The sequence below is a fragment of the Chiloscyllium plagiosum genome, chromosome 20, assembly GCF_004010195.1.
Source record: "Chiloscyllium plagiosum isolate BGI_BamShark_2017 chromosome 20, ASM401019v2, whole genome shotgun sequence".
Taxonomy (NCBI): Eukaryota; Metazoa; Chordata; class Chondrichthyes; order Orectolobiformes; family Hemiscylliidae; genus Chiloscyllium; species Chiloscyllium plagiosum.
In genome coordinates this window covers 61772513-61800252 of record NC_057729.1, presented here as the reverse complement: position 1 = coordinate 61800252, position 27740 = coordinate 61772513, and the positions used below count along the sequence as shown (strand labels likewise).

Genomic DNA, 27740 nt, shown 5'->3' with positions numbered 1-27740 from the left:
ATGATCACTGTTTCCAAAATTCTCACCCAATGAAACTTTGATCACATGGCCAGGCTCATTCCCCAATAAATGTCTGATACAGCCCTTTCCCTAGTTGAGCAATCTATATATAGTTTCAAGAATCTGTCCTGGGTGCATCTAAGAAAGTCTGCCCAATATAAGCCCCTGGCTAAGTCCCAATGAATATTAGATTAGATTAGATTCCCTACAGTGTGGAAACAGGCCCTTCGGCCCAACCAGTCCATACCGACCCTCCGAAGAGTAACCCACTCAGACCCACTACCCTCTGACTAATGCACCTATTGCTATGGACAATTTAGCATGGCCAATCCACCTGACCTGCACATCTTTGGACTGTGGGAGGAAACCGGAGCACCGGGAGGAAACCCACGCAAACACTGGCAGAATGTGCAAACTCCACACAGTCGCCTGAGGCTGGAATTGAACCAGGGACCCTGGTGCTGAGAGGCAGCAGTGCTAACCACAGAGCCACCGTGTCGCCCAACTAGGCTGGCGGTATTTTCTCTGGAGCATTAAAAATTGAGGGCTGACCTTATAGAGGCTTATAAAATCATAAGGGGTATGGAGAAAGTGAATAGCCAAGATCTGTTCCCCAGAGTGGGAGAGTCCAAAACTAGAGGACATAAGTTTAAGGTTAGAGGGGAAAGATTTAGAAGGGACCTGAGGGGCAATTTTTTTCCACACACAAGGTGGTGCGTGTTTGGAATGAACTGCCAGAGGAAGTGATGGAGGCTGGTACAATTACAACATTTAAGAGGCATCTGGATGGGCTTATGAATAAGAAGGGTTTAGAGGGAAGTGGGCCAAATGCTGGCAATTCCTAGGTTAATTTAGGATATCTGGTCAGCATGGACAAGTTGGACCAAAGTGTGTGTTTCCATGCTGTACATCTATGATTCTATGTTCTCTACATCTGCTTCTTGATCCAAACAGGGTCTGTTAAGATCATGAGCATCTCTTCCCCCATCACTGTATTCCAAAGACCAGTTTGAATGATGAGCTTGAGACTAGCAATTGGGAATTTACCAATTGGGGACTTTCAAAAAAAAGTGGGCATGGACCACGAGGTGGCACCATAACCTAGGAAAGATAAATGAGGACAGACAGAGAAAAAATGGTGACCTGTAGAGTACTGAATGATGTAGGTAACATTTGCTGTTGTGTAGATCCAAGAGGTGCATTTTGAATATGGAGTTCTCCCTCCCACTTAACTGCTCCAAAGCAAGCCACTCAGCTCAAGTCATTTACAGATGGAGAAATATCGGTCTTAGCAATGACGCCGACATTCCACAAATAAGCCTCATGAACAATTTACTGAAGCTCAGAATCTTCCAGAATCAAGTTAGGTGGTATTTTTTTGCCCCTTGAGCCAACCTGAAAATGATCTACCCAGGAATATCGGAGAAATTGAAGTCACCCGGCACCACAAACCTGTTGTTTTTACATCCTTCCATAATCTGCTTACATATCTGTTCCTCTAATTATTGCTGGCTATTGGGAGGCCTATAGTATAAACCATTATAGTGATTGCACATTTCTTATTCCTGAGGTCCACCCATGTTTCCTTGCTGGGTGAGCTCTCTAAGAATCTTAGTGCAGCTGTGACATTTTTCTTAGTCAGTAATGTAACTCCCCCACCCTCTTTTACATCCCCAACTATCACACCTGAAACCTCTACAGCCTGGAACATTGTGTTACCAGGCCTACTCTTCTCTCAGCCAAGTTTGTGTAATGGTTACAACAACATGGTCCCATGCACTAATCCAGGCTCTATGCTCATCTGTTTTACCTTTTATACTCCTTTCATTAAAATGAATACACGTCAGACTGTGAATCCTGCCATGGCCGTTAATCTGGCCCTAACTGTTCTTCCTACTAGATTTGCTTGTTTTCGTGTCTCTTTTTTTTTTATCCACTCTACATGTTGACCTACTGCTCTGACCCCCCCCCACCCCAGTGGGCCACACAAGTTTAAATCCTCTCCAGTGGCTCCAATAAACCTCCCTATAAAGACAGTGGTGCTCCTCCAGTTTTGTTAGATTTTCTTCTTGTACAAGTCCCTCCTGCACTGGAGGAGATCCCTGTGATCCAGGTATGTCTCCTGCACCTACTTTTTAGCTGTGCATTTAATAGTATTATTTCCTACCTAACACCCTAAATTCCTTTTACAGGACTGCATCTCTCTCTCTCACTCGGAGAAAGTGAGGACTGCGGATCCTGGAGATCAGAGTCAAGAGTGGGGTGCTGGAAAAGTGCAGCAGGAGAGTCGATGCTTTGGACATAATGAAATGGCCTGATGAAGGGCTTATGCCTGAAGCGTCGATTCTCCTGCTTCTTGGATGCTGCCTGACCTGTGCTTTTCCAGCAGCCCACTCTTTACTCACCTCTCTTTCTGCCTATGTTGTTAGTGTCAATACAGACCGTGACCTCTGGCTGTTCACCCTTTCCCTTCAGAATGTCCTGTGCCTGCTCAGACATATTGACCCTGGCATCAAGGAGGCAACAGTGTCTAGGAGTTGCCTAGGAGGCTATAGAGTCACTATCATACAGCACAGAAACACTTTGATCCAACTAGTCAATGCTGAATATAATATCAAATGAAACTAGTCCCACCTGTCTGCTCCTGACCTATATCCATCCAAACCTTTCCTATTCATGTACTTACCCAAATGTTTTTTAAATGTTGTAATTGTGCCCACATCCACCAGTTCCTCAGGAAGTTCATTCCACAGGTGAACCACGCTCTGTATTTTTAAAAAAATGCCCCTTGTCTTTTTTAAAAATTTCTGCCCTCTCACCTTAAAAATGTGCCCTCTAGTTTTGAAATCCCCCATTCTAGGGAAAAGACACCTACCACTAACCCTATCCATACCCCTCGTGATTTTATAAACTTCATTAAGGTCTTAACCTCCTATGCTCCAGTGGAAAAAGTCCCAGCCTATCCAGTCTTTCCTTACAGCTCAAACCTTCCATACCTGGCAACTTCATGGTAAATCTCTTCTGAACCCTCCCTAGCTTGATAGTATCCTTCCTATAACTAGTCAACCAGAACTGGACACAATATTCCAGAAGAACTCTCATCAATTCGTGTATGACTTCCCAGCTCCCTATACTCAAGATGAGCAATGAAGCCAAGTGGGCTAAACACCTTTTTAACCGCCCTGTCTATATGTAACGCAAACTTCAAAGAATTATATGCCTGAACCCCTAAGTCCTTCTGTTCTACAACATCCAAGGCCATGTGCAGGAGACCGTTTTGAGGTTTGAGAGTGATCCAGAGCTTGGAAAGATTATAAAAGAGAGATGAGAACAGTGTAGAACCTCAGTGATCTTGAAGCATTGGAACAGTAAACAGATAGGTGGCAGATCAAGAAGAGTTGAAGGGCTTTTGCCCGAAACGTCGATATTGAAGCTCCTTGGATGCTGCCTGAACTGCTGTGCTCTTCCAGCACTACTAATCCAGAAAGAAGGTGGCAGATCAAGTCCAATGTGGAGAAGTTTGGGATGATACATTTGACTATTATATCATGGAGAGACACCTTTTTTTAAAAAAAAAAAAAAAAATCCCACTCAAAAGATCTGCAAGGGCTGAGAGACCTTGAAGTCTATGTGCATGAATCATTGAGGGTGGTAGGACAGGTAGAGAAAACTATAATATGGCTTGCAATGTGGACACCGTATCAAATGCTTTCCAAAAAGTTGGTTACTAAATTAGAAATGTTTAGGATTGATGGGTCTTTGTCCGCGTGGATTAGAATTTGGCCAAAAGACAGGAAGTATAGGTAGGTGTAGTTTGGCAGTTGTCAGACGAGAGCTTAAAAATGTGTTGCTGGAAAAGCGCAGCAGGTTAGACAGCATCAAAGGAATAGGAGAATCAACGTTTCGGGCATAAGCCCTTCTTCAGGAAAAGTCCTCACTTTCTCCTAGTTGTCAGACTAGAGACCGGTTGAAAGTAGTGTTCCCTATCAGTGTTGGAACTCTCTCTGATTTACAGTAATTCCTCTGTATCCATGAAATCACTATTTGCTAATTCATCTATCCACATAAAAAGAACAAGTAACAACAAAAATTCAATATTGCATAATATTTACCCTTTCTCTGACCTTTTAAATGAGCTCCATACTGGCGAATTTCATCATTTGCAGGGGTTCTCATAAATGGAACTCTCATGAATATGGAGCAATAACTATGTATATAAACAATTTGCAGATGTGAGTTGAGGGCAAAATCTTTTTCTTTCACACGTGCATGAACATTGCTGGCTGACTATCTTTTTATTGCCTATCCTTAGTTGCCTCTGAGTAGGTAGTGATGAGTTGCCACCTTGAACCTCTGCATTCCATGCACTGTAAGTTGACCCATTATGCGCTTACGGAAGGAATTCCAGGATTTTGACCCAGCTACAGTGAAGGAACAGGTATACTTCCAAGTCAAGATGGTGAGTGGCTTGGAAAGGGGAACTTGCATGGGCGGCACGGTGGCACAGTGGTTAGCACTGCTGCCTCACAGAGCCAGAGACCCGGGTTCAATTCCCGCCTCAGGCGACTCTGTGTGGAGTTTGCCCGTTCTCTCTGTGTCTGCGTGGGTTTCCTCCGGGTGCTCCGGTTTCCTCCCACAGTCCAAAAATGTGCAGGTTAGGTGAATTGGCCAAGTTAAATTGCCCGTAGTGTTAGGTGAAGGGGTAAATGTAGGGGAATGGGTCTGGGTGGGTTGCGCTTCGGCGGGTCGGTGTGGACTTGGGCTGAAGGGCCTGTTTCCACACTGTAAGTAATCTAATCTAATGTTCCATGTTTTGCTGCCCTCCTTCTAGTGAAAGTGGTCATAGGTTTTGTTTTGGCATTTCTGGATCAAGATTGCTGCAAATGCTTCAACCTTATTTTTTGCACTGAAGAGTTGGGCTCTTCCATCATTGAGAATGGGAATTTTTGGTGAAACACCTCCAGTGAGTTGTTTATTCGTCCACCATCTTTCATGACAGGATGTGGCAGGACTGCAGAGTTAAATCTAATTCATTAGTTGTGGAATTGCTTAGCTCTGTCTATTACTTGCTGCTTATGCTGTTTTGCCCGCAAATAGTCCTGTTTGGTGGTTTTACCGGGTTGACACCCCTTCCTGACATGCCCTCCTGCACTCTCCATTGAAATAGGATTGATCCCCTGACTTTGATGGTAAAGGGTCAGGCATATCCCCCATTCAACATGAGGTTGCAGATTGTGCTGGAGTACAGTTCTGCTGTTGATGGCCCACAGTACATCATGGATGCCCAGTCTAGTGTTGCTTGATGTATTTGAAGTCTCTCCCATTTAGCTCAGTGCCACACAGCATGATGGCGGGTTTTCTCAATGTGAACGCAGGACTTTGTCTCCACAAGTAGTAAAAGGTGGTCACTCTTACTGATATTCGTGGACAGATGCAACTTTAGCTGGCAGATTGGTAAGGTTGAAGTCAGGTATGTTTTTCCCTCTTGTTGGTTCCCTTACCATCTGCCATAGATCCAGTCTAGCAGCTATGTCTTTTAGGACCCAACCATCTTGATCAATAGTACTGCTACCAAGCCAGTCTTGGTAGTGGACATTGAGATCCCTCACCCTTGCTTTCTCTCAATGCTTCCTTTAAGTGTTCTTCAACATGTAGTAGTACTGGCTCATCATCTGAGGGACTACATTATGTGGTAATCAGCAGAAAGTTTCCTTGCCCACGTTTAACCTGAAGCTTTAACATTTCATAGGGTCTGGAGTCAATGTTAAGGACTTAGAAGGCAACTCCCTCCTGACTCTGCCACTGTGCTGACGACTCTGCTGGCTCTGTCTTGTATATTCAGGAATGGTGATGGTGGTTTGTGGTACTTTATCTGTATGGTGTGATTCTGAGAGTATGATTACGATTGGCTGTTCTTTGACTAGTCTGACAGTATTCTCAATTTTGGCACTGGACCCCAGATGCTTTTTAAACAAAAAAGACTCTACAGCGTCCAACAGAGCTGCTTTCTGCCATTGTCTTTTCCAGGTGATCTATCCAGTTTCATTTCTTTCTTGAGGCTTTGTAGTAATTGATACAACTGAGTGGTTTCCTAGACCAGTTCAGAGGCCATTTGAGAGTCAACCTCATTGACTCCAGACTCTCAGCAGGTGGGCCAGACCAGGTGGGGATATCCGGTTTCCTTCTCTAAAGGACATTAGTGAACCAGATGTTTTTCCCCAACAATTAAGAACATGGAACATAGAACAGTACTGCAAAATATCGGCCTGCTCCCCCCGCCCCCGCAATGTTGTGCCTTGACCTTTTATCCTACTCAAGATCAAACTAACCTACATACCTACATTTTACTATCGTCCATGTGCCTATCCAAGAATCGCTTAAACGTCCTTGATATATCTGACTCTATCACTGCTGACAGTGCATTCCATGCACCCACCACTCTGTGTAAAGAACCGACCTCTGACATCTCCCCTAAACCTCCTTCCAATCACCTTAAAATTATGTCCCCTCGTGAGCCATTTCTGCCCTATCCACTGTATCTATGCCTCTCATCATCTTGTATACTCTCATCCTCCTTCGGTCCAATGAGAAAAACTATAGCTCCCTCAACCTTACTTCACAAGACATGCCCTCCAGTCCAGGCAGCATCCTGGTAAGTCTCCTCTGCACCTTCTCTAAAGATTCCACATCTTTCCTATAATGCGGCGACCAGAACCGAACACAGTACTCCAAGGGTGGTCTAACCAGGGCTTTATAGAGTTGCAGCATTTCATTGCAGCTTTTAAACTCAATCCCCCTGCTAATGAAAGCCAACGTACCTTTTCTTTATGTTCCAGGATATAAATGCTTCAGACAGGACAGGAAGGGAAGTAAAAGGCAGGGGTAGGAGTTGCATTGCTGGTCAGGGATGATATCACCGCTGTACTAAAGGAGGACACTATGGAGGACTTGAGCATTGAGACATTATGGGTAGAACTGAGAAATGAGACGGGTATAGTTTCATTGTTGGGGCTGTACTATAGGCCTCCCAACAGTGTGTGTGAGGTAAAACAACAAATGGGTAAAGAAATAGCTACTGGAGAAGGTACTGAGGGATGGGATCTATTTATATTTGGAAGAGAATGGGTTTATCAGTGATAGGCAACATGGTTTTGTGCAGGGGAGATTGTGCTTTACCAAATTAGAGTTCTTTGAAGAAGTGACCAAGTTGGTAGATGAAGGAAGGGCTGTAGATGTAATATACTTCAACTTTAGTAAGGCGTTTGAAAAGGTTCCCCATGGTAAACTAATGGAGAAAGTGAAGTCACATGGTGTGCAGGGTGTTTTAGCTAGGTGGATAAAGAACTGGTTGAGCAACAGGAGACCGAGTAGTAGTTGAAGGGAGTTTCTTGAAATGTAGAAAGGTGACCAGTGAGGTTCCACAGGGGTCAGTGTTGGGGCCACTGTTGTTTATGATATACATAAATGATCTGGGAGATGGCATTGATGGTCTGATCAGTAAGTTTGCAGATGACAGGAAGATTGGTGGAGTAGCATAAAGCATCCTTATGACTCAATATAGATAGACTGGAGAGTTGGGTGGAGAAGTGGCAAGTGGAGTTCAATCCAGGCAAATGTGAGCTGATGCATTTTGAAAGGTCTAATTCTAGAGAGAACTATACTGTAAACGGAAGAGCCTTGGGAAAAGTTGATGAGCAGAGCGAAATCCGGGAGTTCAGGTCCATTCCCCCTGGAGGTGGATAGAGTGGTCAAAAAGGCACATGGTATGCTTGCTTTTATTGGATGGGGGATTGAGTACAAGAGCTGGCAGGTCATGTTAAAATTGTACAAGACTTTGGTTCGGTCACAATTAAAATACTGTGTACATTTCTGATCACCACATTAACAAAAGGATGTGGATGCTTTGGAGAGGGTGCAGAGAAGGTTTATGAGGATGTTGCCTGGTATGGAAGGTGCTAGCTATGAAGAGCGGATTGTTTTCATTAGAAAAAAGGAGATTGAAGGGGGACCTGATTGAGGTTTACAAAATCATGAAGGGTATAGACAGGGTGGACAGAGATGAGCCTTTTCCCAGGGTGAGGGATTCAATAACGAGGTCATGCGTTCAAGCTGAGAGGAGAAAAATTTAAAGGGGATATACGCGGCAAGTACTTTACACAGAGGGTGGTAGGTGTCTGGAACGCGCTGCCAGCAGAGGTGGTTGAGGCAGGCAAAGGAGATTTATTTAAGATGCGCCTGGACAGTGGATTTGGATCGGCACAGGCTTGGAAGGCCGAATGGCCTGTTCCTGGGCTGTAAATTTTCTGTTCTTTGTTCTTAACAACCCTATTAATTTGGGTGGCAACTTTGAGGGATGAAGGGATGTGGACCGAAGATCCTTCTGTTCCTCCACACTACTGAGAATCCTGCCTTTAACCCTATAATCTGCATTCAACTTTGACCTTCTGACATGAATCACTTCACACTTTTCCAGGTTGAACTCCATCTGCCTCTTCTCAGCCCAGCTTTGCATCCTGTCAATGTCACATTGCAACCTACAGCAGCCCTCCACACTATTCACAACTCCTCCAACCTTTGTGTCATTGGCAAACTTACTAACCCACCCTTCCACTTCCTCATCCAAGTCATTTATAAAAATTACAAAGCAAAGGTCCCAGAACAGATCCTTGCGGAACATCACTGGTCATCAAGCTCTTGGCTGAATATCTTTCATGCGCTACTACCCTCTGTCTTCTATGGGGCAGCCAATTCTGTATCTAGACAGCCACGTTTCCCTATATCCCATGCCTCCTTACTTTCTGAATGAGTCTAATGCCTTGCTAAAATCCATATAGACCACATCCACTACTCTATCTTCATCAATGTTGTGGTTCTGTTCGCCGAGCTGGGAATTTGTGTTGCAGCCACACACACAGACCAATTCCTAAACTATGAAAGCAACCACCCCAACACATACAAAAGAAGTCTCATCAAGACACTATTCAAAAGGGCCACAACACACTGCAGCACACCAGAACTGCAAAAAGAGGAAGAAGAACACCTATACAATGTATTTGCCAAAAACGGATACCCCCACAATTTCATCAACAGATGCCTAAGGGAAAGACAACGGAATGAGGACATGCCGCAACCCAAAGGACTAGTCACACTACCATACATCAAGAGCATTTCTGAACTGACAGCCAGACTACTGCGACCACTAGGACTCATAACAGCACACAAACCAACAGCCACTCTCAGACAACAACTCACCAGAATGAAGGACCCGATACCCAGCATGAGCAAAACCAATGTAGTGTACAAAATCCCATGCAAGGACTGCACAAAACACCACATAGGACAAACAGGAAGACAGCTAGCGATCCGCATCCATGAACACCAACTTGCCACGAAACGACACGACCAGCTATCCTTAGTAGCCACACAAGCAACGTGAATTCGACTGGGACAACACTATTATTATAGGACAAGCCAAACAGAGAACAGCCAGGGAATTCCTAGAGGCATGACACTCAACCACAGATTCAATCAATAAGCACATTGACCTGGACTCAATATACCGATTACTGCAGCGGACAGCTGGAACTGACAACTGGAAGCGGCAGATTCAAACCACTACAAATGCCGGAGGAAAGATCACAGAAGCGCTTCACAGGAGGCTCCTAAGCACTGAGGATGTCACCTAGACAGGGGACGAAACGTCTGCAACACAAATTCCCAGCTCGGCGAACAGAACCACAACAATGAGCACCTGAGCTACAAATCTTCTCAGACTTTGCCAAGCATTGATGAAGATATTCAATGGTTTTGTGGTCTTCAGTGGATCCTTAATTCTAGATTTTGTTTTAAAAATTGAATTCAAATCCTAGCATCTGCTGTGGCAAGATTTGAACTCAGGTGGCCGGAACATTAGCTGAGTTTCTGGATTAATAGTCTAGCAGTCATTCCACCAGGCCGCCTCTTATTTGCAGATGATACTCAGCCAGGAAGAATAGTGAACTTTGAGGAGGATGCTGAGTGACTTCAGAGGGAGCATTGACAAGTTGGCCAAGTGAACTTGCACCTGGCAGATGAATTTCAATGCAGAGAAGTATGAGGTAAAGCATTTTAGTAAAAGAAACATGGAGAGACAATACAGGAGCAGAGGAACCTCAAGGTTCACATGCATAATTCTATGAAGGTGGTCAGGTAAGTTGAAACAGTTGTTAAGAAAGATCCTTGTTTATAAATTAAGGCAGAAAATAAAACTAAGGAAGTGATGGTACACCTCTACAATTCACTGTTTAGACCACATTTCGAATATTGTGTTCAGTTCTGGGTATCTTATTTAGGGAATGATGTTAAACCTTGAGAGTGCAAAGGAGATTTAGTAAAATGATACCAGGAATGAGGGATTTTAGATAAAAGATTGGAAAACTTAAGCTTATTATGTTAGAAGGAGAAAAGATTGACATGACCTTATTGAGGTGTTCAAGATTATGAACAATTTTGACAGAGTAAAGAGGAATATTCTGTTTCCACTAGTTGGTATGTCAGTAAATAGGGATCACAATTTTAAGATACTCAACAAGAGTTAGAAGTGATATGCAAAGTTTTGAAGGTGTTTCAAACAATAACAAATATTTTACCTATAGCTGAGAGATCAATGTTTTCTTTGTTTGAAGTAGATTTTCATCCAAGAATAGGGAATGCCTTCCTCTCTCCCCTTCTTCCCAAACTAACCTTCCAATTTTGAGCATTTCATTGAGTAACAGTAACCAATACTTGGGCTCGCTCAGTTGAGCTTTACTAAGATAAAACCCTTCTATTTCTTTGTCTCATCAATTCTGAGTCCTGTGTATTATTTTTTAGGTTATGAGGTCACCACCATGGATGATGCATGTAAAGAGGGAAATATTTTTGTGACGACAACTGGTTGCAAAGATATCGTTGTGGGAAGGTAAGAAACGGTTGTTTCTGGACTCCTATGATTTTTGGCAATCGGTACAATATTGGTTTCCCCTCGGTAAACCATTGGATCACTGGTAACTGCTCAGCCTGCCACATCAGTGTTGGTTCTACATCCAAGCTATTCAAGTATATAATTACTTTTGTAACATTTAAATGAAATCTTGCTTCATGTCAGGTAATGATTCAAATGCCAAGAAAATAATTCTTTTAATTTTTGCCAGCTAGTTTACTGACTCATTTGGCAGAGGAAATGTTTCTGGATGTAGGTTTGCTCACTGCGATGCAAGGTTCATTTTCAGACGTTTCATCACCATTCTAAGTAACATTTTCAGTGGGCCACTGGACAAAGTGTCCAGAGGCTCACTGAAGATGTTACCTAGTATGGTAACGGAATGACTGAAAATGAACCTTCCATATCAGCGAGCAAACCTACATCCAGGACCTCAACCTGAGCTACAAGTCTTCTCAAAACTCGCTGGGAAATGTTTCTCCCTACTTGCTTTATTGGGATACTTCCATAGTATGCCTTTATTTGATTGCTGCTTAACCTCTCTGTTTTAAGGATGGCAATCCAAGCTTCCCTACGTTTCCACAAAACAAACCACATACTATCCTCAATCATTCTGATAAGCCTCCTCTGTAGCTTTTAATGCCTTGCTATCTATCTTAAGATGTACCGTGGATGTCTACAATGCTCAGTTGAGGTATAGCTAAAGACTTGTAAAGTTTAACAGACTTCCTATTTCAACAAACCCACCTTTACAAAGCTAAGTATCCAATACAGTTTCTTAACCATTATATCAACTTTACCTGGTATGTCATACAGCACGGGGTTGGTAATTATAGAGTCATGGAGTCATACAGCACAGCATGTGGGTGTTTCTGGCTAGGTCAGCATTTACTACCTAAGCCTAATTGCCCAGAGCACAATTAAGAATTATCCACATTGCTGGATCTGGAGTTATATGTGAGCTGGACCTGCAGTTTCCTTCCCTAAATAACATTCGGGAACCAAATTTTGTTTTTTAACCAATTGACTATGGATTCATGGTCATCAGATTTTTACTGTGAATTCCAGATTCAATTTGAATTCCATCATCTCCCAGGGTGGGATTTGAATCCATCTCCCCAGTACATTACCAGGGTCTCTGGATTAATAGTCTCATGATAATGCCACTAGGGCATTGCCATCCAGTCAGGTGACTTGTCAACTTTAAGTGCCAATAATCTATCCAACAGTTCTTCCTTATCAATTTTGAACACTTATAGCGACAGAGTTTCCTCCTTGGTCACCATGCGGCAGCGTCTGCTTTTTTTGAAAAGACTGATGCCAGGTGTTTATTTAAGACCTCATTATGCCTGTTGCCTCTGTGTAAATTCTGATTTTTGATCTCCAATCAGCCCTGTTCCTTTGGCCGCACTCACTATTTGCCTATAGAAGATGTGGCGATTTTCTTTAATGTTGGCTTTCAGTCTTTTCTCATAATTCCCTTTTCTTCTCTGATATGCTTCACCTTCCATCTGAACCTTCTGTATTCCTGTTGGTTCTCAATAGTGTTTTCTACTTGAAATCATACTTTTTGTTCTTAATTTCTAACTCCTCCTCAACAAGGGGCTGAGTGTTTTTTACCCATGTTTCCATATATTTCTTGACAATTTCCAAACCTTAGGATAAAAAAAAGTATGGCACAGGAACAGGCCCTTTGGCCCATCGTTGCTGTGTCTCAATTCCCTGCCTGTTCTTATGACTCCCTAAATGCCTATTAAACTTAGCTAATGCACTTGCTTCTACCACCTCCACTGGTAGTGTGTTCTAAAGTGTTTTTAAAAAAAAGCTTTTCCATCTCGCCACCTTCAAACTCTCGCCACCTTCAAACTCTCGCCACCTTCAAACTCTCGCCACCTTCAAACTCTCGCGCTCGCCACCTTCAAACGCTCGCCACCTTCAAACGCTCGCCACCTTCAAACGCTCGCCACCTTCAAACGCTCGCCACCTTCAAACGCTCGCCACCTTCAAACGCTCGCCACCTTCAAACGCTCGCCACCTTCAAACGCTCGCCACCTTCAAACGCTCGCCACCTTCAAACGCTCGCCACCTTCAAACGCTCGCCACCTTCAAACGCTCGCCACCTTCAAACGCTCGCCACCTTCAAACGCTCGCCACCTTCAAACGCTCGCCACCTTCAAACGCTCGCCACCTTCAAACGCTCGCCACCTTCAAACGCTCGCGCCCACTAGTAGTTGCGAAGAGAAAGATTCCGGCTATCTGACTCCAACGGAAGACCGGCAGAGCACTCAAAGACAACAAGTACACTAGAAAGGAGCTTAAAGAAGGAGGTAGGGCTAAAAGGGGTCGTGAAATGTCTTTCAACGAGAATTAAGGAAAACCGTAAAGCGTTTTATATAAGGGACAAGGGTGAGCGAGGGCAAGAGTAGATCCAGTCAAGGACAAAGGATAGAATTTAGGTATGGGCCTGGAGGAAATGGGTGAGGTACTTTTCGAATACTTTGCATCTGTATTCAGAAAGGAGAAGGACATGGTGGGTGTTGAGGCTCAGGAGGGGTATGCTGCTGTTCTAGAGTATGTCAATATAAAAAAAAACAGCGGTATTGCTTGTTTTTAAGAAAAACATTAAGGTAGACCAGTCCCCAAGGCCTATTGGGATCTACCTCAGAATGCTGAGGGAGGCAGGTCAGGAAATTGCTGGAACATTGTACAAAATCATTGTATCCTCTATACACAGGAGACGTCCCAGAGGACTGAAGAATAGCCAATGTTGTTCCTTTGTGCCTTATGTCAGTGATAGGGAAAATTACTGGAGAAGATTCTTAGGGATAGGGTTTACTCGCATTTGGAAATGTTTGGACTTATTAGCAGTAGGCAGCATGATTTGGTGCAGAGAAGATCACGTCTCATAAACTTGATTGAGTTTTTTTGTGGAAGGCCAGGGCAGTAGATATTGTCTGTGTGGACTTTAGCAAGATCTTTGACAAGGTCCCACATGGCAGGCTGAAGGGTCTGTTCCTGTGTTCTATCCACACTATCCAGCCCTCCTAATTTTATACACTTCCATTAAGTCATTTCACAGCCTTTAAAATTCTACTGAAAACAATCCAATTTGTCCAACCTCACCATATTGCTAATGCACACCAATCTAGGCACATCCTGGTTAACAAACCTCTTTCGCACCTCCCCAAAACTTCTGCGTCCTTTCTATGGTGTAATGACCGGAGCTGTGGCCTATCTAAAGTTTTATGCAGTTGCAACATGACTTGCCAATTTTTATTGCAGTGCCTCAACTGATGAAGGCATTTATTCTGTGTCTTCTTTACTACCTTGTTCACTTAAGTTGCCACTTTGATGGAGCTATGGACTTGTACCCCAAGATCCCTTGGTATATCAGAAACAAAAATGGAAATTGTTGGAAAAGCTCAGCAGGTCTGGCGGAATATGTGAAGAGAAATCAGGATGAACGTTTTGGGTCTGGTGACCCTTCCTCGGAACAGTTCTGGGTGGCATGCTAATAACAGGAAAGACCAATAGAGCATTTATAGAACTTGAACATAGTGCTTAAGTGTTTCTTCAAGGGAGGTATACACCTTTGGAGGGAAAATGCGTGTTCCAGATACCCAAGTGACCTAATTGAACTACAGAGTTGACAATACTGGCTAACACCTGTTAGAAGATTGAGGGTGATCAAAGGTTCTCTGGTTCCCATGTCTGTACTGCAGCTTGGATCTTTCCTTGGGTTGGTGAATTATTATGGAAAATTCATATGTACCCTGGTCTCCACCCTGACATCTGCTATTGAAAGGATCAGTCTTGGAGTTGGTCTTATAGCCAAGGTGTAGCTTTTAGGGAAGTGAAAAAGCAGCTATCGTTGTCTAAGTTGTTGTTTAAGTGAGATGTGATGTTGACATACTATGCCCTATCTGTGTAGAGTTGGCTGCCTGGCCCAGTGAAGAAGAATGTATGATAGCATATGCTTCCTGGATTTTGGCTGATGCTGAACAAAGACATGCCCATATAGAGAAGGAAGGTTTGGTTGTCATTTTTGGCGTGAGAAAGTTCCTCTAATACTTTTATGGATGTAAATTTGTAATAGTAACAGACCACAAACCTTTTTAGGGCTGCTTAGGACAGAACCCATGCTATCCATAACTTCAGGTCAAATTGAACGGTTGGCTCTTACCCTGAGTGCATACAGTTATAAGTTGGAACACCATCTTGGAGGCCAAGTGGCAAATGTGGATGCCATAAGTAGTCTCCCATCAGTGGTTGTGCTGCCACTAGAACAGTCCATTCTGGTTTTAAACTTTCTGGACTGTGGATTTCTGAGGAAGGGTCACTCGACCTGAAATGTTAACTCCGATTTCTCTCCACAGATGCTGCTAGACCTGCTGAAACTTTCAGCAACTTCTGATTTTGTCACAAAAAGATCCCCTCCTGACACAACTAAAACAGCTGGGGATGATGTGGGAAACAAAAGGCCATCATAACCAGATTTGAAATCTTCCTAGATGCAGCGAGACCAGTTCAGGACCTGTGATGTACAGAGTTTGATAGAGGCAATCCTGACCAAGCACGTGGTTCACATGAAAGCTACAACCTCCGAAATGGGACAGGAGCAAAAACATACTGGCATCTTTGAACATCTGGCCAGGCGCACAGAACCTGTGGAATCACTTCCTCTGCCTTCCGTCAAAGAAACCTCGGAGGATAAGATGGAATCGGCAGATGTTGCAGCTTCAGCGCCATTGCTGCCTGAAGAACATGTTGAATTTTGGCTGAGATGTTCTGGGCGCAAGATGCAGGCTACAGTCTGGTATATGTCACTAGTATCTGAGGCAGAGTCTGATACAAAAACACCCAAGGAAGAAGAATGGATCCACTGACTTGGAGGGAGAGGGATCTAGTGATTGTAGCAAGGTCAACCAATGTGGACCTCAGCGAATGAGTTCCCAATCAGGGAGTTCTGGCTGTCAGATATAAATAGGAGTGTCAAGGGTTCTGTTCACTCTAGGAGCCATCTGTGTGCTAGCTGGTCAATGTCATGTACAGTGCACACACAAAAGGTGACTTGGTGACTGTCTACCAGCCTTTATGCAGTCATTCCAGTGAGCTGCCACTTTGAACTGCTGCAGTCTACTTATTATTATCTTCCTTACCCTGACTTTACTCATGAAGTTACTATTCTCTACACTAGTACTATGTGCTTGTTCAGACATTCTGTGAACTCCAGTATTCTGTTTTGGTTCTACATTACTACCAAGTTTGTTCAAAGCCCTCCTAACAGCACTAACAAAATGACTGGCAAGAAACTCGGTTCCAGCTCCACATTATAGTGCAACCTATCTGGCTTGTACAGGTGCCAGCTTTCTCAGCCAGTCTCAATGTCCGAGGAATCTAAAGCCTTCCCTCCTCCAACATCTTTACAGCCACACGTTTGTGTTTTATCCACCTATTTCAATAATCACTTGCATGTGGCTCTGGGAGTAATCAGGAGATTACATTAAGATTCTGCTTGCGAGATTTCTGTCTAGTTACCTAAATTTTGATTGTGGGATCCAATCACACTTCCTATCAAAATCATTAGTACCAACATGAAACATGATCTTCGTTGTACACCTTCCCACAAAGAATGTCCTGCAACCAATCTGTGACATCCTTGATCCTGGCACCGAGGAGGAGAAAGTGAGGACTGCAGATGCTGGAGATCAGCATCTTCCTGAAGAAGGGCTTATGCCCGAAATGTCGATTCCCCTGCTCCTTGGATGCTGCCTGACCTGCTGCGCTTTTCCAGCAACACATTTTCCTGGCACCAAGGAGGCAAACCTACCACCCTAGATACATGTCTGCAGCCACAGAAAGATCATAGGTACCCTAACTCTCAAATTTCTTACCATTATTATTCTTCCCCCTCCTACGCACCCAAGTTTTGAGCTGCCTCCTTGAATCGCTGCAGTCTGTGTGCTGACAGTAGATCCATAACTCTGTTAGAAGCAATTCCAGGATTTTGACCCAGCAACAGTAAGTGAACAGCAATTACAATTCCAAGTCAGGATGGTGAGTGGCTTGGAGGGGAACGTGTTTTTGTTCCCATGTATTTGCTGTCTGTCTTTCCAGATGGAAGTTCGTGAATTTGGAAAGTGCTGTCTAAAGATCTTTGACAAATTTCTGCAGTGACTGTTGTGGCTAGTATACACCGCTTGATACTGAGATTGCTGAATGCATTTTCTGCACAAGTGGTCTTCTCGCACATTACAGACTACATAATACACTCGACTGGGCTTTGTTACAATGTCTTAAATTTACTTTCCTTGCATTAAATTTGTTCTGCTTTTAGGTTACTTATATATCACTTTATTATATTGACCTTGACTTTCCCTTATTGCTGATGTTTTTCCAGTGAAATCCAAATTTAGCCATACTGTAAAAATATTATGCTCTTCAAATTTACAGAAGTTTAAAGAAACACCTAAGACATTTCTTCAGTGTATTCAATGAAAAAGAGTAAAAGAGCAAAGTTACTTCCTCTCTGCCCTTTACCAAACTCCCCACTCGACACACTTTACTTCTTGCAACAAACAAGTACCTCTTTCTCTCTGTGCTGGATTCCTACATTTAAATCACATTCACTCAGTCTCTTGTCTCCATCATACTGACAGTGTGTCCTTACTCTCCATATTATTATACTGCACATGACAGTAAGACTGTTCTGTACTGTAAAGGTACTAGCAAATGTCTACAGAGGTCTATTACATCATGACTTGCCTCAGATTTATCTGCATGTGTCTACCAACTGTTCTGACTTTATGATGGAGAGTCAGTACATTTCAATATAAACGACCAGTAGCATTCCCAAACATTGAGTCCCACTATCGGCAGAGAGGAGAGAGGTCAGAAGAAATTATTATTGGTGTAGATCTGACAAAAAGTTGTTACTAGGCAATTTGGCAGAATTTGGGCATCCTCTTAATTCTTCACTGTTCAAGCAGAAGTTGTCATCAACAAGTTTCCTAACTTTTAAATTGCCTTAATCCTGATAAATGTTTTTTTTCTACCTCCCCATTCCCACCTCCCCCCTCTTTCTGTCCCTTACCCATTCAGGCACTTTGAAGAAATGAAAGATGATACAATTGTTTGTAATATTGGCCATTTTGATATTGAGCTGGATGTGAAATGGCTGAATAAAAATTCAACAAAAAAAGTGAACATTAAACCTCAGGTAGGTGAAACCTCAACTCTGAAGTAGATTTATGCAGCAATAATCCAGTTCCTATTGAACCCCTGCCCTCAGCAGAAACCATGTTGTGACAATCTTAACCTGGAGATCACAAGATAAATAAGAGAAATGTGGGAGATCAGGGAGGAAATTAAAGGAGCTTTGATCCAAGTTATTAATTCCTCTTTGGCCACAGGGAGTGCGGCTAATGTGGTTCTACTTTTCAAGAAGGGTGGTAGAGATAAACCAGGAAATTACAAACTGGTGAATCTTACATCAGTAGTAGGGAAACTACTGAAGGAGAGAACTAAGCTCCACTTGGAGAGACAAGGTTTGATCCCAGATGGTCAGCATAGCTTTGAGAGGGAGGGAGACTGCTAAAGAAGATAATAGCACACAGGATGCAGCGTAACTTGGCAAGTTGGATCCAAAATTAGCTCAGTGGTCACACACAAGTACTGTTTGTGTGACTGGAAGTTGGTGTCCAGTGACATACCACCAGGGTCAGTGTTGTGATACATGTTTTCCAGTGTAGAAGGAAGTGTAGGAGTGATGATAGGTTTGCGGTTAACATGAAGTTTGGCTGAAACATGAAACAGAAATTGCTGGAAAATCTCTAGCATGTCTGGTAGCATCTGTGGAGAGAAATCAGAGTTAACATTTCAGATCCAGTGATCCTTCAAAACAAATTGGCTGGGGATTGACAGTGAGAAAGAAGGCGTTGGGTTACGTGAAAATATAGAAGCATTAGGCAGATGAGTGACAAACAGAATGTCACCTTGATGGTGTAAAGTGATACATTTTTGAAAAAGTGGCAATATAAGGGAATACTCAACGATTGGCAGGACACTAGGAACCTAAGGAACATAGGGAATGTATTTAAAATGTATTCTGTTCTTGAACTAGTGTTGCTAGCTGACCAGCATTAATTAACTATCCCTGATTTTCTTTTGAGAAGAAAGTGGTGAGCTGCAGCCTGAACCTCTAGTGTGTGTGCTTTACACTCTCAACACACTTAAGGAGTTCCAGGATTTTTACCCAATGACAGTGCAATGTACTTTCAGGTCAGGATAGTGAGTGGCTTGGAGGGGAATTTGCATATAGTAGAATTCCCATGTATCCCATTGTTCTTGTCCTTCTAAATGTAAGTTGTCGTGGGTTTTGGGGGTGCTGTCTAAGGATCTTTGGCAGAATTTGTAGATAGCACACACTGCTGCTATTGAGTATCAATGGTGGAGAGCTTGGATGTTTGTGGATGTGGTGCCAATCAAGTGGATTGCTTTGTCCTGGATAAAATCATAAGATACAGGAGTAGAATTAGGACATTCAGGCCATTGATCACAGCTGATATGCTTCTCCAACCCTATTTTTCTGCCTTCTCCACCTAACTTTTGATCGTCTTACTAATCAAGAACCATCAGTCTCTGACTTCAATGCACTCAATGACTTGGCCTCAACAACGTTCTATGGCAAAAAGTTCCACAGACTTGCTACACTCTGGCTGAAGAAATTCCTCCATCGCTGTTGTTAAGGATTGTTTCTTCACTCTGAGCTGTGCTCTCTGGTCCTAGTCTCTCCTCGTGGAAACATCCTCTCCACATCCACTATTCAGGCCTATCAGTATTCTGTAAGCTTCAGTTAGATTCCCTGTAATCCATCAAGTACAGTCCCAGAGTCCTTACTGGCTCCACAAATGACACGCCCTTCATCCTAGGGATCATTCTTGTAAGCCACCTCTGAACCCCATCCAACACCAGCACATCCTTCCTTAGATCTGGAAACCAAAATTGCTGTCAGTGTTCCAAATGCATAGAATGTAGAACAGTAGCAAAGTACAGGCCCTTTGACCCTTGATGTTGCGCTAACCTGTGGAACCAGTCTGAAGCCCATCTAACTTATATTATTCCATTTTCTTTCATATGCTTATCCAATGACCATTCGAGTGCCCCTAGAGTTGGCGAGTCTACCACTGTTGCAGGCAGGGAATTCCACGGCCCTATTACTGAGTAAAGAAGCTATCTCTGACATATGTCCATTTAAAGCTATGTCCCCTCTTGCTAGCTATCGCCATCTGAGAAAAAAGGCTATCACTGTCCACCTTATCTAACCATCTGATTATCTTCTATGTCTCAATTAAGTCACCTCTCCACCTTCTCTCAAATGAAAACAGCCTCAAGTCCCTCACCCTTCCCTCATAAAACCTTCCCTCCATACCAGGCAACTGTACTTGATGGATTACGGAAAATATAATTAAAGCTTACAGGATACTGATAGGCCTGAATAGTGGATGTGGAGATGATGTTTCCATGAGGAGAGACTAGGACCAGGGGGCACAGCCTCAGAGTGAAGAAACAACCCTTGAGAACAGAGATGGGGAGGAATTTCTTCAGCCAGAGTGGTAAATCTTCTCTGAACCCTTTCCGAAGCTTCCACATCCTTCCTATAAAGGAATCTGTCCAGAGTCTTATACAGCCTCAGCAATGTATCTCTGCTCTTTGTATTCTAGTAATTTCTTCAGCCAGAGTGGTAAATCTCCTCTGAACCCTTTCCGAAGCTTCCACATCCTTCCTATAAAGGAATCTGTCCAGTCTTATACAGCCTCAGCAATGTATCTCTGCTCTTTGTATTCTAGTCCTCTTGAGGCGAATGCAAACATTGCATTTGCCTTCCTAACTGCCAACTCAAACTGCATATTAACCTGAAGAGAACCTGAACTAGGACTCCAAGTCCCTTTGTGCTTTAATTTCGGAAGCCTATCCCCATTTAGAAAATAGTCTGTGCTTCTGTTAAAATGTATAATACCTCACTTTATCCACATTGTATTCCAGCTGCCACCTCTTTGTAAACTCTCCCAGTCTACCCAATACTTTCTGCAGCCTCCCTTCTTCCTCAACACTATCTTTCCCACCTTCCACCAATCTTTGTATCATCTGCAAACTTAACAACAATGCCCCAGTTCCTTTGTCCAGATCATTAATATATAATGTGAATAGTTGAAATCTCAACACTGACCCCTGCAGAACTCTGCAGCCATCCTAAAAAAGACCCATTGGTCACTACTGTCTGCCTTGTGCCAGTCAGCATCTTGCTCACATGCCCACTTGTCTGTCCTCTCAGCCTGCTCCAATACTCCAGTGAATCTCAGCGCAAACCAGAGGAGCAACATCTCCTTTTCAAACTAGGAAGTTTGCAACCTTCTGGTCTTAATATGGAGTACAACAGCTTCAAATTGTGAATCCACTCCCTCCCTTTTAGCTTTGCTTCTTACATTCTCTGTCAACATCTCTCCTCTCCTCTCCTCCCGCCCCAGCGTGGGGAACTCGGTTCTTTCCAGTCTGACAGCTCGACGCACCACTGTTCTGCCTTTCCCACATTCCACTCAGGATATTGATAGCTCAGATTAACTTTCTTCAACTATTGCATAGATGCTGCCCTGTGCACACTTCACTTCAGCTCTGAAGAGTCATCTAGACTCAATGTTAGTTTGCTTTCCAGCCCATGAATGCTGCCTGACTCACTGATCTCCATTATTTTTTGATTTCAGTTCGGATTCCAGCAATTGCACTAATTTGCTCCTCAGCTTCTATCCATGTTTGTACCTTGCCCTGAACACCATGGGTTCTTAATTAGCAGAGTTGAGATTAGAGTGCTGGAAAAGCACAGCAGGTCAGGCAGCATCCGAGGAGCAGGAAAATCGACGTTTCGGGCAAAAGCCCTTCATCGGGGAGCCTCCAGGGTGGAGAGATAAATGGGGCTAATTATGGGGATAATTAGCAGCCTCCTGTGCAACAACTTGTCAAAAGCCTTCTGGAAATACAAATAGATCATGTCCACTGTCTCTCCTTTGTCTAACATGCTTGTTACCTCCTCAAAGAATTTCAATAAATTACTCTGGCATGACCTCCCTTGAAGAATTCCTGATGAATCTAAATGACCTTGTGCCAGCAACCAGCAGAACGAACGTCATCTCCAAAAGACCCTGCAAAGACTGCAACAAACATTACATTGGACAGACGGGCAGGAAATTAGCCACCAGGATACTAGCCGCCACAAGACATGACCAACTATCATTAGTATTCATACACAGATGAAGAGGGACACCAGTTCGACTGGGACAGGCTAAATAAAGATACATGGAATTCTTAGAGGCCTAGCATTTAAACCGGAACTCCATTAACAACCAGATTGCGTTGGGGCCCATTTACCAACCTCTCAGAAAAAGAACTGGAAATGATATCACCCACCTTAACAGACCAAGGCGCACAAAAGGAGAGCGGGACAGAAGATCAGCGCTTCACCGGAGGCTCACTGATGTTACCTAGCATGGTGACGACACGTCTGAGAACAAATCTATCAGCTCAGTTAGCAAACTTACAATTCTATCATGTTATTCCAGCCATTTGGTTTATCTCCAGGATCACCTTGTTTTTAATTTTTTGTAGTTATCTCCCTGCCTCAATGGGATTATAGGTATCTCTTGACCTGCTCTTCAGCTGTTGACAATTTACTCTCACAATCTGACACTCTTGATCACCTGCAGATACTTTTTATTTGGCCTGTCAATACTCCGCGCTCACCATTTCTTTTAGCTTGTTATCACGTCCTCTCATCCCATTTACTGTCCTTTCAAGTCTGCAGGGAACACATTATTGTTCTGCCATTCTTGCATTCCAATCGCTTAATCTGAACTATCAACATCTTTTATTCACTGGCATCTTTCAGCCACTAGCCCCAGTCCTCAGCTCTCCCTTCTATTCCTTCCACAACCGTAGCATAAATGCTGTCCCCTCCCCACTTCAGCTCTGAAGAGTCATCTACTCTTGAAACATTAGCTTGCTTTCTCTTTGGATGCTCTCTAACAGTGATCTCCAGCATTTATTGTTTTCAAGGGAGGAGAGGGGAATGTGTCTGGATGTGGCAGAAATGGCAGCTGATAATCCTTTGGATGTCAATGCTGGTGGGGTGGAAAGTGAAGACTGGGGAACTGTATTGCTGTTGTGGGAGGGAAGAGAAGGGGTGACTGCTCAAGTGTGGAAGTTGAGTTGGAAACAGCTGAGGGCATTGTCAATCACAGTGGTGGGGAAATCCTGGCAGAGAAAGAAGGTGAGCATTTGTTTTTTAAAGCTCTTTTAAAACCCCTACTTTCTCATAGAACTACTTTCTCCAGGCTTTTCTAATCATTCACAGGATTGGGTACCCTGGCTAGGCCAGCATTCATTACCCATTCTCATTTGCCATGAAGGCAGCTGAAAGTCTATCACCATGTTGTGGGTCTAGAGTCATACAGAGGCCAGACCAGGCAAGGATGGCAGTTTCCTTGGAGCCAGATGCTTTTTCACAGAAGGCACAGAGGAATTGATACAGAAATCGCAAAGTCTCTTAGTTACTAGTTAAAGGTAACAGCTGTGATAGGGATATAGGTTACTGGTGGGAGAAAATACTTCGCCTTTTTTCAGGGCTCAGGTATTACAGAGAGTCATGTACCACTTGACCAAGAATCCATTGTCGATGCTCAGAAAAACTCCTATGGCTCACCAATTGAAGTTTCGGTAAGAAACTTCAATTCTTATGTCATCTGGCCTACATATGACTCCAGACCCATAGAAATGTGGTTGACTCTTAACTGACCTCTGGGCAATTAGGGATAAGTAATAAATGCTGGCCTCGTCAGCACCAGCTTTATTCTGTGAATGAAGTTTTTTTTTTAAATTGCCCTTAAACTTAATTGAGTTTTTTGAAGAAGTAACAAAGAGGATTGATAAAGGCAGAGCAGTGGACATAATTTATATGGATTTCAGTAAGATGTTCAACAAGGTTCTGCATGGTCACCTGGTTAGCAAGGTTAGATCACTTGGAATACAGGGAGAACTAGCCACTTGGATGCAGGACTGGCAGATAGGAGACAGAGGGTGGTGGTGGAGGGTTCCTTTTCAGACTTGAGGCCTGTGACTAGTGGTGTATCACAAGGATCTCTGATAGGTCCACTGCATTTTTTATATAAATTATTTGGATGTGAACATAGGAGGTACGGTTAGTAAGTTTGCAGATTACACCAAAATTGGTGGTGGTTGGCCAGCCAAGAAGGTTACCTCAGAGTACAACAGGACCTCTATCAGATGGAATGAGGAGTGGCAGGTGGACTTTAATTTAGATAAATGTGAGGTGCTGCATTTTGGAAAGGCAAATCAGGGCAGGAGTTTTACTCTTAATGGTTAAAGTCCTGGGAAGTGTGGCTGAACAAAGATACCTTGAACTGCAGGTTCATAGTTCCTTGAAAGTGGAGTTGCTGGCAGATAGGTTAGTGAAGAAGGTGTTTAGTGTGCTTACCTTTATTGGTCAGTGCAATGAGTATAGGAATTGGGAGCTCATGTTGCAGTTGTACAGGATGTTGGTAGGCTACTTTTGGAATACTGCACTCAATTCTGCTCTCACTGCTATAGGAAGGATGTTGTGAAACTTAAAAGGTTCAGAAAAGATTTAGAAGGATGCTTTCAGGATTGGAGGATGTGAACTATATGAAGAACCTGAATAGGCTGGGGCTGTTTTCCCTGGAGCGTCGGAGGTTGAGGTTACTTACTTAGAGTTTATAAGATCATGAGCGTGGATAGGATAAATAGACAAGGTCTTTTCCCTGGATAATGAAGTCTAAAACTAGAGAGTATGGTTTAAGGTGAGATGGGAAAGATTTAAAAGGGACCTAAGGGGCAAATTTTTCATGCAGAGAGAGGTGTGTATATGGACTGAGCTGCCAAAGGAAGTGATGGAGGCTGGTACAATTACAACATTGAAAAGGCGTCTGGATAGGTACAGGAATAGGAAGGGTTTACAGTGATATGCGCTAAATGCTGGTGAATGGGACTAGATTAATTTATGAATTCTGGTCGGCATTAACGAGTTGAACCGAAGGATCTGTTTCTATGTGGTATAACGCTGACTCTAATAGTCTGAAGGCACCTTTCTGCATTTTTGGTGGTGTGCCTGGTGTCACAACTCAACTGGGAAGAGTTTAAAATCCTGCCTCGGTATTCCACGTCATCAAAAATTGAGCGCCAAGATGATCAATTTGTCTAAGAGTGCTTGTCAGGATGATGGGAATTCACATCAGGTTTTATCAACAAGAAAGTAATTGTATATATTGTAAAGAAACTTATTCTTTAATAAATAGCAAAACAAATTGCTAATTGCTGCTACCCAATTTAATCAATACCCCTTTTAAACCCCAAACGCACAGGCATTCATTCATAAATGAGACAAACTAAAGCAAGTAGTTTGACACAAATGTGGGTGGAAAAATATGGACAGGGAAAAATGAATTCTGTGGTTCAAAAGTTCAGAAGGGTTGGATGTGTATTTTCTCGATCAGTGTTGATTTTTAGCGATGGAAGTGCAATGTCTGCATGGCAATGGCCAAGTTCAACATCGAATTGAATGTTTGGATCTCTGTGCTTTTTTTTTAAACATTAGAATTCTTGTCGACAGTAGGTTTTTTTGACATTTTCCATTCACAAGGAGAAGGGAGAGAAAGATTTCTTGTTTGCAGATTTCTGGATGTCTGAGTGTGCTGCACGGACGAGTCTGTAACATGGGTCTGCCACTTGACCAATCTGAAGGCAAAACCATCCAACAGCCTTAACTAAAGAATTCTTGTGCCACTTTGTCTCTTAAATGTATCCATCTCATTGACCTAAAAAGTTAGTTAATCTTGTGTGGTTAAAGTATAGACCAGATGGTGGAATTTGAAACAAAATCAAGAGTCTAATGGTGATCATGAACCCATTGTTGATTGTCAGGAAAAACTCATCTCGTTCACTGATGTCCTTTAGGGAAGGAAACTGATGTCCTTATCTAGTCTGGCCTACATGTGACTCCAGACCCAGACCAATTTGGTTGACTCTTAACTGCCCTCTGGGCAATTAGGGATGGGCAATGAATAGCCAGTGATGCCCTCATCTTGTGAATGAATAAAAGAAATCCCATTTGATCTCTGAAGTGCAAAATCTGTCCTAGTACTTCAGCTAATTGCAATGACCAACTTCCACATTCCAGTTTATATTTCAAAGGTCCATTACACAGCATTGAATAAGTGCAGAGGGCAGAAAGTGTTATTAGTTTGGGAGAATGAGGTTCATGAGAACCATTGCGTGGCCACCTGTTGATTCAATAGTGGGATTTGTGGTATGTGACAAAAACTGAAAGAACTGCCAATACTGGAAATCTGAAGCAAAAACAGAAATTGCCGGAGACCTGGCAGCATCTGCAGAGAAATCAGAGTTAACACTTCAGGTCCAGTGACCCTCCTTCAGAATGTTCTGGAAGAGGGTGAGTGGACTCGAAACGTTAACACTGACTTCTCTTCACAAATGCTGTCAGACTTGCTGAAAATTTCCAGGAATTTGTTTCTTGTTTGTGTTGTATGTGTCTGGGTGAGTGGTGTGCAGAATAAAGTAAGTGTGATGTAATGTTGTCATTGGCAGTCCCTTGGAACTATAAACTGTTGGCATAAAGGTTCCCAATTCTTTCAGATTAAAACCAATTAAAACAGATTGATGTTATTGGTACTGAGGGGGAATGATCTGGAGAAGCAGTTCAATGGCCCGAGCCAGCAGAACTCACTGAGGTGATTCTTATGCATGTCAGGATTTTCTGTTCCTTTCTCCCCTTCTCAAGTCTCTTCTTTTCTTGGAGGAGGCTGTTTGAGGGTAAATCTAGATCTGGCATGTGGGAATCTTTTGAAGACCAGTTGATTAGACTTCAGAACCAGCATGTTCTTGCAAAAATGAAGGATAAGGGTGGCAAGATGACAATTTGTGAACTGAGTCAAAACTGAAAAGGAGGCATTTATAAGCTTTAGGAAACTGAAAGATGGGCAGAGAAATCAGGGAAGAGCTGAAACAGGAGTTAGGAGGGCTAAAAGGAGCCATGAAATGTCTTTGGCAAACTGGATTAAGACACATCCCATGGTTTTTAATGCATCTATAGGGAGCACGAAGGTAGCTAGAGAAAGAATAGGCCCACTCGCGATAAAGGAGGGAATTTGTGTGTAGGACGAAAGGAAGTGGTGAGGTTCTTAACAAATGTTTTCACGTAGGGGAAGGACATGCTTGATGGTGAGTCTTAGGAGGCATATTTTGATATTCTAGGACATGTCAATATAAAATAGATGGTGATGTTGGGTGTTTTGAAAAGCATTAAGATAGACCAGTCCACAGGAGCTGATAGGATCTATCCCACAATGTTGTGGGAGGCAGGTGAGGAAATTGCTGTATGAAATCTTTGTATCCTCCTTGGTCACAGGAGAAGTCAGAGTCCTAGAGATGTACAGCACAGAAACGGACCCTTCGGCCCACTTGTCCCTGCCGACCAGATATCCCAACCCAATCTACTCCCACCTGCCAGCATCCAGGACATACCCCTCTAAACCCTTCCTATTCATATACCCATCCAGATGCCTTTTAAATGTTGCAGTTGTACTAGCCTCCACCACTTCCTCTGGCAGCTCATTCCATACATGTACCACCCTCTGCATGAAAACTTTGCCCTTAGGTCTCTTATATATCTTTCCCC

General features: G+C 43.1%; 1 protein-coding gene and 1 long non-coding RNA gene across 2 annotated transcripts in view; one reads left to right on the top strand and one right to left on the bottom strand.

Moving 5' to 3' along the window:
* The window catches only part of ahcy (adenosylhomocysteinase), a 102280-nt gene that overhangs the window by 61503 nt on the left and 13037 nt on the right, over positions 1–27740 (top strand). The window contains exons 6-7 of the mRNA XM_043710997.1: positions 10852–10939; positions 18062–18179. Of these exons, the coding sequence (XP_043566932.1) occupies positions 10852–10939; positions 18062–18179 (206 nt within the window). The remainder of the gene's footprint in view (positions 1–10851; positions 10940–18061; positions 18180–27740) is intronic.
* LOC122560346 lies at positions 12772–12944 on the bottom strand. The gene is made up of 2 exons (XR_006314718.1): positions 12877–12944; positions 12772–12802 (listed from the first exon to the last, which is right to left on the bottom strand). It is a non-coding gene; the product is annotated as an uncharacterized LOC122560346 (long non-coding RNA).